Source organism: Polypterus senegalus, unplaced genomic scaffold (genome assembly GCF_016835505.1).
Source record: "Polypterus senegalus isolate Bchr_013 unplaced genomic scaffold, ASM1683550v1 scaffold_9499, whole genome shotgun sequence".
In the NCBI taxonomy this organism is placed as follows: Eukaryota; Metazoa; Chordata; class Cladistia; order Polypteriformes; family Polypteridae; genus Polypterus; species Polypterus senegalus.
Window position 1 is genome coordinate 1 of NW_024378155.1, and position 11,032 is coordinate 11,032.

Below are 11,032 nucleotides of genomic sequence, written 5' to 3' on the forward strand. Positions count from 1 at the left end.
GTTTGTGTTTGCCGCCTTAGGAAATGTGATTAAGACGTGTGACGAGGATAAGGCGATGACGCTGTCATTTGAAGGCTCTCCGACCGTTTTTCTCCAGAGTGAGTGCGGCTTGTCCTCGACCGCTGAGAGTAGTCGGCGCCTGCGTCTTTCAGTAAATGACGTCCACTTTTTTCTTTCTGGTTTTCAGAGACGATTGGCGGAGTACAACTGGTAAAGGTGACCAAAGATCTTCCAGGAATCGTCCTCCGTGTGAAGTCTGGCCGCACCACACTAACGGTGCCCTTTTCTTCCCGGTATGGTTACGTGGTAGATGAGGTGAGTAGTGCCGACGCTTTCTCGTTGCAGTTTATAATCCAGCTGTGGTATCTTGTGTTGCGGTTTGAGCCTCTCCTTTCTCTTTAGCGTTCCCAGTATATCGTGGTCATTGCCGTTGGACGTCCCTCTAATTTGAAGATGTTCACATGCCATAAGCCAGGTATGCTATGCATCTGGGTTGGCACCCGGAGTATCTTTCCTTTCTTCTAAATGGACTTTTTTTCATCATCGCAGATCACCGATCTTGGATTGTTGCTGAGAGATGTGCAGTTACAGCCAGTGAGAAGCTCCCTTGTGGAGGGTCTTCATCCATCACTCAAGCAGACTGTGAAGCCAAAAACTGTTGCTATGATTCCAGCAGCAGCACCAGTCCATGCTACTATGCCAATGATGGTGAGTTGTTGTGGGGTGTGAGTGAGCAAAGGTGGCTGCTACTGGATATTCATGCTTGTTTGCTTTGGCCAGTGACTGTGCAGTGCACCCTGGATGGCCAGTTTGTGGTGGTGGTGTCTGAGAATGTGACCCTTCCTCCCCTGGATCTTGGGTCCATCCAGTTGGTGGACAGCAGTTCCCCCAGCTGCAGCCCTGTGACCAGCCTGTCAAGCTTTGTCATGTACCAGTTTCCAGTTAGTGCCTGTGGTAGCACAGTCCAGGTTAGACTCATGCCACTTTTGGTTAACATTGCCCACTACGGTCTTTGGCTTTTAAACACAAACTCACTTTCAACCCACATTAAATGCCTTCATGCTGTCCTAGTTGGTTTTTTGAATTCCTGAGGAGCGGGTACTAATGTGCCTGGGTCTGACCACCTGATAAGTAGAATTTGGCAATGATTTTAATGTCCCTGTTTCAGCTGTCTGGTGGCAATGTGACTTACCAGAACACCATGTCTGCTGCCATCACTGTGAGGACTGGTCCAGAGGGCTCCATCACCAGGGACAGTGTCTACAAGTAAGGCTTCTGAAGCTGCTTCCTCTAACCCTAAATGTGCTCTACCTGCTATGATGTGGTGTTTCTCTCCTCAGGTTATTCTTCCAGTGCACCTACGTGGGAAGCCAGGATGTGCAAGTGGAGGCTGAGGTGTATACTGTGGCGCCACCTCTTCCAGTAGTACAGCAAGGGCCATTTGACCTGGAATTGGTCATTGCAACAGGTACTAAATGGGGGTGGGTTTGTGTGGTTTCATTCCCAGGGTGCCTAGATGGCAAAAGTCTTAAACACAGGATGGAATTTTTGATCTCATTATGTAGTTAGGGTGTGACTGCTCTGCAGTAATGCCTGCTTCTGTTCTGTCTAGATTCCACCTATGGCTCCTACTATGTGGATGCTGACTACCCGGTGATCAAAACTCTGAGGGATCCTGTGGCTGTGGAAGTGCACATCGTGAACAGGACTGACCCTAACCTTGTGCTGACTCTTGGGGACTGCTGGGTCACCCCAGGACCTTCTGCTTCCAGCCAGCCCCAGTGGAGCCTGCTGGTGAATGGGTAGGTGCCCCCTAATGTGATGGTGGGTTGGAGATGTTGGCTTGTCGGTAGTAACTGGAGGGTTTGTTTGTCCCAGGTGCCCATACACAGGAGACAACTATTTGACCAGCTTGGTGACTGTGGATAGCACCTCTGGAGTGGCCTACCCAAGTCATTACAAGAGATTTGTGTTTGAGATGTTTGCTTTTGTGGATCCTGTAGCTCAGCAAGCCTTGGTTGAAAAGGTGGGTTTACTTGCCAAGTGTTTAATCCTGTTTCTCTTTTGCCTTTGAGGCTCTTGCCATCACACGTGATATTCTTAGACTTCAGTTTGGTGTGGTAGAATCCATAGTCCTGACAAAGTGTCTTGTCTGTGACCTCTGTAGATCTTCATCTACTGTGTTGCTGCTGCCTGCTATCCCTCTGCCACAGACCCTGTACTCAGAGCTGCCCTGCAAGAAGTGAGTAGATTTTGGTTTGGCTTTGCTCTGGTGGCTAATGGGACATGGTCCATGCTGGTAATGCAGTGTTTTGTAAAACCAGCGACAATCCTGGAGGTGTGGGTAAACTGGGCTTTCTAAAATGTGTTGTGACATTGGACAAAGTCCTAATGGCTTATTTGTTCTAAACCTTGACCCTCTCTGCTTTCAGGATCTGGCAGAGCTGTAGACAAGTTGGCCCATAATGCTTCGTTCAGGAAGAATGTGCTCCTTCACAGTGGTCCTGTGATCATGGAGGCTGACCACGTGCAGACATCTAGACTAGAGCAGAAAGGTAACCATCTTGATAATCCTACTGAAGTAGGCCAGAGTTCTGCTGGGGTTGGGGGTTTGGCTGATCCTTTGTCTTCATCCTTCACTGTATGCCTTTGAGAGTAAATGTCCTTCTGTCTTCATCCCACAGCCCCTCTTCAAACTGGATACCTTGTGCTGGGAGCTGCAGCTGCCATGTTGATGCTTGTGCTGGTTTTGGCTGTAGTTGCTATGAGGAGGCTGAACTGGCAGAAAGTGAATCTGAAATTTTAATAAAAGCTCTTAATGAAATTTGCGTTTTTGACTCATTCAATAAAATGAACAGAACCCAACTTGGATATGGTCCTGTCCAAGCAGGTGGTTTGGGGTTTTTTGTTTTTTTTAAAAAAAAAAAAAAAAGCAATGGGTTTTGTGTGGTGCCCTGCACATCTCCTACCCAGCAACCCACACTTTTTTGGGTGTTTGGCATGACCCATTCAACTGAACTGGTGCCACAATCCTGTACTCTTAGACACAGTGGGCACCCTTTTTCAAGGCTACTGGAGAAGCTGCCACAGGTTGTGATGTTTGTAGGATGATTGGGGGGTTTGTGCTTCTGCCTCAATCTACATTTAGACCCAAATCCTATCTTGTTATAGTTCAGTTTTAAGTTTTGCCCATCACTTGGGACTGAAATGGTGTAGCATGACAGTAAATTCGGTTTGGCGCTACCACCTTTCTGCTCAGTAGTTCCTCCTGCTCTTAATGCTGCATTTGGATTATAACTCACTGGAGTATCAGGTTTTTGGATTGGTTTATCCAATAGAATATCCTGTTTAGATGTGCCCCCCATTTTTTTTTTTTTTGTTTTTCTCATTGGGGTTCTTGGCATTCTTCTCTTCCAAACCCCCACCCCATACCTGACTACTCTTCTGGGTACCACTTATCACACCACTTCCTCTCGGCCAGGTTCTATCTTGGCCTGATGTATTCCACTTTTTATGGCCTACTGCAGAGGACATCAGTTTTTCTTAGAGTGGATGTGTGAAATCAACCATAACCGTGAACCTTCTTTAGAAGTTGGGTCTCGTTCCTTGGTTTTCTTACCAGTGCTCTGCTGATGTGCAGCTCTACCTGTCATTCCCACCAGTGGATCACATCTCATGATCTACCAGCCTGTTCTATTGAAACCTGTGTGAAATACCTCCAGCACCAGCAGTTACAAATAGACCAACTTCTCTCGCGCTCCTCAGTCTATTCAGAACACCATCCCATTTCAGCTCATGATCCCCAACACCTGCCAAGTCACTAAGATGGAGATCATTGGCAGTGTTGCAAAGCTCTTACAGATTCGCTCTGTGCCATATTAACTCAATGAGATCAGACCTGACTTTATGCCGCACAACATCTAGTTTAAGCTGTGGTCTTGTCATGTCTTTGGTCAGGGGAGACCTGACTTGTGTCTCACAGTTTGTCCAGATGATTCAAAATGGAGTGGGACACCTGCTGTTTTGCCTTCTGTTGGTTGGTGTCGCACCACTTTTAAGGCACTACATTTGTTTCTTTAGCATTGGATACGGTCATATGAGAAAATATTGGATCCCCTCTCAGCCTGCATAATTCACTCTCCTTTCAACAAAAAAGATACCAGTGGTGTGTCTCATTTCCTAGGAACTTCTGAGCACTGCACTGTTTTCCGAACAATGATTTTTAGTGGTGTGGTATTTAGTTATGAAATGAAATCAAATGTGAAAAACTGGCTGTGCACAAATGTGGGTCCCCTTGTCGTTGTACTGATTTGAATGCCTTTCACTGCTCAATGCTGATTACTTACAACACCAAATTGGTTAGAGGAGCTCGTTAAGCCTTGTTAGAGAGATATTAATTATAAAGAGACACGGATCACATTAAAAGGTGCACCTCCCAGCAGGCACGAAAGTGTCTATTATGGGATGTTAAAAAAGCGAAGGTGGTGCACGAGTGCCGCAATAGTCAATTCCGCATTTGTTTGATATAAGCAAGAATCAGCAGTGTAGCAAGTTAAGTATGCATTGATGACCAGAGGTGGGTTCGTTTGCATTTAACTTGTTTTTTATGTTTTTTATATGTTAAGACGTAAAGTCGTTTACATGTACTGATTGTGTTATTGATTTGGATTCTATACTGCCGGTAAGCTAGTGCTTAATTTCAGTAATACTGCCATCTAGTGGACTTTGGGTACTTTATCAATAAGTTTTATGTATTCTTTTTTTATTGTAGACCACACATACAAATCCACCTATACCTATTCGAGTACAGGTGTATATCTCCAAATAAATGAGTTCAATTTCAATCTAAGCTGCTGTGTGGAATTCTCTGCATCATTTGCAAGTGTCCCGATCGACACTCCGGAGTGAACACAATAAGTCCTGAACATACTAAAGATAAAGTGGTCCTTTGTTACAAAATTTGGTCCTTCGAGCCGGATAGTGTGTTTACAACGGAAGAAAGATGTCAGAGTATCAGTCCTACAGTAACCGTCCTCGACGCTTGACCCATCCACCAGCCTATCTTAAAGAATTTTAAGTTCAGTATCCTGGTCAAGTTCCATTACCATCTGTGGCCCATACAGCACGCCCATCACCTGATAAGGAAAGGTATCAAGAGTATACCAATAAATACTACATCCCAATGAAGTCAACAAATCACTTTGCAGCCTCATCTCCTACCAGTCAGTACAGTTCCTATGGAGGAGAGAATAGATTGCACACTACAGTGGATCGGTGGGATGTACAAGATGTGAAAACACCTTTACTTCAAACAGAAGATGCTGATTTCTTACCACTGAGATACAACTTAGTTATTCACGACCTTGAACTTGAGAATCAACAGTTAAGACAGACTACACAGTCCATGAGAGAGGAGATCAGCGCTTATGGGAGATGCAAGTAGGCATTCAAGAGCAGTTAAAATAAATCAACAACTGCCCTCAACCCACAGGCAACTGACCCAAGATCAAGTTCCCCCCGTGCCTGCACCCAGAACTCGTATTAGATCAGCAGAGAAGATTGCCTTTAACTTTGATCGAAATACTCCACCACTACCGCTCCTCGCATAGACAAGTGGCAGATAAACAAGAAAAACCTCTCTTGATGACAGTGAACCTAGTATGCGGGCCGAAACTTCATTCATCATAGACCATCAGGAGAGCAGCAAGCTCTTATGGTTCCAGAACCCCCAGGCATTCAATACGTATGTGAAGAATCTTCTCCTATGTATGGATCTGTAAACCATTGCTGTCCACAACCAAGTTATTTGTTGCATACTCCTATTAGACAATATCAAGATATTCGGAAGTCGGAGCCACTAGAACTGACTCAAACCTATTCAATACCTCACGAACAGCACTGTTCTTATCCTCCCATGTTGCATTCTGCTCAAACAGGACAGCAGCACAGGGTTATTAAGCAAGAAATGACGTATAGAGGTCCAAAACCAACAATTCCACATTTCAGTCATAGGGATCCCAGTGAGTTTGCCCGTCTCAGATTAGCTCTGGTGAACCTACTGCCAGAAGATGCCACCGAGCTCTTTAAATATCAGGTGTTGTTGGATCATCTGAAGCTAGAAGAGGCACGTCTAATAGCTGACTCATTTCTGAACTCGGTTACTCCCTATACAGACACAATGGCAGCATTAACAGAAAGATTTGGACAACCTCATCACCTAGCTTTGAGTAAAATAGCCACAGTTATGGACTCGCCTGATATTCAACCTGGTGATGCAGCAGGATTTGAAAAGTTTGCCCTTCAGATACAAGCCTTAGTGGGCCTACTCCAAACTTTAGGTCCAGAAGGTGATATCGAATTACGTTGTGGCTCACATGTCGCTCGTTTACTAACCAAATTACCTTCGGAGTTGCGATCATCCTTTAGAAGACAAATGTGCTACCAACCGGGCACTATTTATACCCTTCTGGATCTAGCAAGATGGCTTAAATTTGAATCTTGGTGCCAAAACTATGAAGGCCAAACCAGAGGCAAAGGACACAAGGATCGAGCGATGCACAGACCAGACAACAGAAAAGATATAGGAGCTAAAACCCGACAGACCACTATCTTTCATGGCACAGAGCAGTCTTCAGTGTCACCTACTTTGACATCATCAGCATCCGTGTCACATTCTACAAGTAAGAAGCCTGAGAAGAGCAAAGTTTTCTGCCCATACTGTGATAGCACTGAGCATTACCTGAGTCAATGCTCTCAATTTCAACAGCTTAATAAGGAGCAGATAATCAACTGGATTAAAACTAAAAATAGATGCTGGAGGTGTGGACGAGCCCATCAAGCTGCTCAGTGCACACTGAAGAAACCATGTCATCTCTGTAACAGGAAGCATCTTCAAATCCTGCATGAAGTAAACGATAGATCACCAAAGGAAGAAATTTGTTTAGTGAGTTCTACAAGTGAAACTCTGTACCTAGATAAACCCGAAGGCTCCAGCCGCATCCTCCTTAAAATAATCAAAGTTCGTCTACAACACCAAGATGAAGTTTTAGACACTTATGCTATTCTTGATGATGGATCAGAGAGAACAATCCTGTTATCTGATGCTACCCAGAAACTAGGTCTGAAGGGAGAACCAGAGGATCTAATACTAAGGACCATTAGACAAGATGTGAAGACACTGCATGGTGCTTCAGTATCCTTCAGAATAGCTTCAGTTTCAACCTAACAAGAATTATCTTATCACAAGAGCCTTTACAGCTGATCAACTGAGTCTGGCAGAACACTCATACCCAATAGCAGACCTACAGCAACGATACAACCACTTAAAGGGTCTTCCACTACAACCTGTTCATAAAGCATTCCCTCTCTTGTTGATTGGAGCTGATCATCCACACTTGATCACCCCTATTGCACCTGTGCGCCTTGGACCACCAGGGGGTCCTGCAGCAGTTAAGACCAGATTAGGGTGGACATTACAAGGTCCAGCGCAACTACTTAAGGAGAACCTGCAACCACAGCAATGCCTTCATATTACCTCACCCCTTCAATGTCTGAACTTTTCAGAAATGTTGAAAGACTCTGGCAAACAGACATCATACCTTACAGAAATGAGAGACTCCTAACAAGGTCTAAACAAGATCAAGATGCCATAGATCTACTGCATGCAAAACGATAAAGGTAATGGTAGATGGTGTAAACCGCTATGCCACACCACTGTTACGCAAGAAAGATATGCCTTGTCTACAAGCATACCAAGAAGCTGTTATGCCGAGTTTACGAAGCATTGAAAGACGTCTGTCAAAGGACTCTACAAAGGCAGCTGCATACAATGAAGAAATTAAAAAATTGGAGGAGGCTGGATATGTTGTTAAGTTACCAGCAGAAACAATCACCTCCTCTGAAGAATCTTGGTTTATTCCTCACCATCTGGTTCAGCATAATGGTAAGAACCGGGTTGTATTCAATTGCTCCTTTAAATATCATGGACATAGCCTGAATGAATACCTGCTCCCTGGGCCAGCCCTCAGTCCGTCCCTATTAGGAGTGCTCTTACGTTTTAGGGAACATCCTGTAGCAGTAGGTAGCACATTAAAGGAATGTTTCACCAAATCCGCCTTTTACCTGCAGATAAACCTCTTCTCCGTTTTGTATGGCGTAATTTGGAAAGTAGCATTTCCCCCCTTATCTATGAATGGCAAGTACTTCCCTTTGGCACCACCTGTAGTCCTTGTTGTGCCATTTTGCTCTTCAACGACATGTAATGGACAACACTGAATCAGGGATGAGATCCGATCCTTAGTTGAAAGGAACTTCTATGTAGACAACTATTTGCAGAGTCTACCATCAACCCAGAGGGCAAAGCAACTGATAGACAAACTAAGAGATCTTTTGTTAAATGGTGGATTTGACCTTCGTCAATGGACTAGCAATTTTCCCAAGATACTAGAACATCTGCCACAAGAAGCTCGTTCAATCAGTACAGAACTCTGGTTGTCTCAGGATCGATCAGATTCCACAGAATCCACTTTAGGCTTGAAGTGGCATTGTTCCTCAGACACGTTCAAGTACAAGTCTCATCCAGTGCAGAAGACAACGGTTACTATGCCACATATACAGAGTACTCGCCAGTCAGTATGATCCTTTGGGGTATATTCTTCCATTCACCACACGTGCCAAAGTCCTGGTCCAGAAATTGTGGGATAAACAAAGAGATTGGGATGACCCTATGTTGCCTGAAGATCTATTAAGAGCCTGGAATGAATGGGAAGGAGAACTTCACGCCTGAATAATATTAGTATCCCAAGATGTTATACGCCTGTTGATATGGACTTATTCCCTATTACCAGACAGATTCACATATTCTGTGATGCCTCGGAACAAGCTTATGGGTCCGTTTCTTACCTAAGAACCGAAGATAAAGATGGTAATATTCATCTTACCTTCATTATGGCCAGATCTAGAGTTGCACCAAAGCGTCGACAAACCATACCAAGACTAGAGCTGTGTGCTGCATTAAATGGAGCACAGGTAGCTAAACTCTTAGAAAATGAGCTTACTTTAACAATAAACCAAGTGGTTCTGTGGTCTGATTCCACAACTGTGTTATCCTGGCTTCAGTCTGAATCCTGCCGCTTTAAAGTATTTGTGGGAACCAGAATAGCCGAAATCCAAGAATTAACAGATCGCCATTCTTGGAGGTATGTGGACTCCAACAGGAATCCAGCAGATGATATCACACGGGGTCGAACACTAGCTGAATTGTCTGTACCACACAGATGGAATCAAGGCCCATTATTCCTTTATGAACCTGAGTCAGAATGGCCAGTAAGGCCGAATATTACGGTTCCAGAAGTTGAAGCAGAGCAACGGAAGAGTGTCTTCTGTGGTAGTACGGTGACGTCTTCTCTAACTCCTAACCCTAAGGAATACCATACATGGAGGGAACTAGTAGAAGCTGTAGTTCAAAGAAGGGGTGATCAAACCAGTCCTACCGCTGAAGACTATCGAATGTCAGAATTTCTTATCTTTCAAAATTCACAGTTAGACAGTTTTCCTGAGGAATATATGTTGCTGAAGAATGGAAAGCCTGTTCCTGCCACCAGCCGACTTCTTACTTTAGCACCAGAGTTTGACACATCATGTCAGCTTATCCGAGTTGGAGGCGATTGCGCGTATTGAAGAGATTGAGCAGTTATCAATTCATCCTATTGTTTTAGACCCTCACCATCCAGTAACTAAATTAATTATTCATGAATATGATGCCAAACTTCATCATCCAGGTCCTGAGAGAGTGTTTGTTGAATTAAGGAGAAATGTCTGGATCCTAAGAGGCAGAGAAGCAGTTCACAAATTTCAACATACTTGCACCGATTGCCGTAAACAGAAGGCAAAGCCCCTTATCCCTAAGATGGCAGACCTACCCCTAGCAAGATTGAGGCTTCAACAACCTGCCTTTTTCAGCACTGGCATGGACTGCTTTGGACCGTTTCAGGTTAAGATAGGTAGGCGTTGTGAGAAGAGATGGGGCATTATCTTTAAGTGTCTCACTACCCGATGTGTGCATTTGGATGTTCTCAATAGTATTGACACAGATTCCTTCCTAATGGCACTGAAGGTTCATAGCTCGAAGGGCACACCCTACGAGCTACTGTCTGACCAAGGCACAAATTTCCATGGTGGAGAGAGGGAGTTAAGAGAAACATTTTCCACCCTTAGTTCAGAGCTTCAGAAATTGCTTGCAAAGCAAAAAATCAATTTCCGCTTTAACCCACCAGGAGCACCACATTTTGGTGGTGCATGGGAGAGAGAAATTCGGTCTGTGAAGCAGGCCCTTTACACTACAATAGGTTCACAGTCGGTGTCTGAAGAAGTACTTAAAACCGTTCTCATCGAAATAGAGGGAATCTTGAACAGTAAGCCTCTGGGGTATGTGTCATCAAACATTGCCGACTTGGACCTAGTTACACCTAATTTCCTGCTGATGGGGCGGCCTGATAGTTCTCTACCACAGGTTGTCTATCCCGTAAATGAGCTGATGGGGCGGCGGAGATGGAGACAGAGTCAAGTGCTTACTGAACAATTCTGGTCAAGTTTTGTCAAATACTATCTACCCAGTTTACAGGCCAGACAGAAGTGGCATAAGGAGCCTCAAAACCTACGAGAAGGAATGGTGGTCATGCTCGTTGATCCTCAGCTTCCTCGAGCACTTTGGTTAATAGGCCGAATTGTTAGAACCTTGCCCAGCCCAGATGGTCATGTAAGAGCTGTAGAGGTGAAGGTGAAGGATAGACTCTATACTAGGCCTGTTGCTCGTCTTATTCCCCTTCCGACATTGAACATCAGGACTCTGATACTAATAAATCATAAGTTTAATATTTTTTTTTTTTCTTCTCTGTTTGAAATAAATAGCAAATATGCATAGCATATTTGGGGGTGGCAATGTTAGAGAGATATTAATTATAAAGAGACACGGATCACATTAAAAGGTGCACCTCCCAGCAGGCACGAGTGTCTATTATGGGATGTTAAAAAG

General features: G+C 44.3%; 1 protein-coding gene across 1 annotated transcript; it reads left to right on the top strand.

Moving 5' to 3' along the window:
• Positions 1-6: 6 nt before the first annotated feature.
• On the top strand, positions 7-2,824 carry LOC120519555 (zona pellucida sperm-binding protein 4-like). Its single transcript, XM_039742507.1, has 12 exons — positions 7-98; positions 188-315; positions 403-475; positions 550-708; positions 781-968; positions 1,169-1,266; positions 1,341-1,468; positions 1,613-1,802; positions 1,879-2,026; positions 2,168-2,242; positions 2,433-2,555; positions 2,685-2,824. The coding sequence occupies exons 1-11, from the start codon at positions 56-58 to the stop codon at positions 2,448-2,450; spliced, it is 1,248 nt and encodes a 415-aa protein (XP_039598441.1). The 5' UTR covers positions 7-55; the 3' UTR covers positions 2,451-2,555; positions 2,685-2,824.
• Positions 2,825-11,032: the final 8,208 nt, after the last annotated feature.

Bases quoted from the DNA above. Each gene is read 5' to 3' on its own strand.
- LOC120519555 (XM_039742507.1), top strand. From the start codon at position 56: ATGACGCTGTCATTTGAAGGCTCTCCGACCGTTTTTCTCCAGA. The intron at 99-187 runs GTGAGTGCGGCT...TCTGGTTTTCAG, and splicing joins TCCGACCGTTTTTCTCCAGA to AGACGATTGGCGGAGTACAA. The intron at 969-1,168 runs GTTAGACTCATG...TCCCTGTTTCAG, and splicing joins CCTGTGGTAGCACAGTCCAG to CTGTCTGGTGGCAATGTGAC.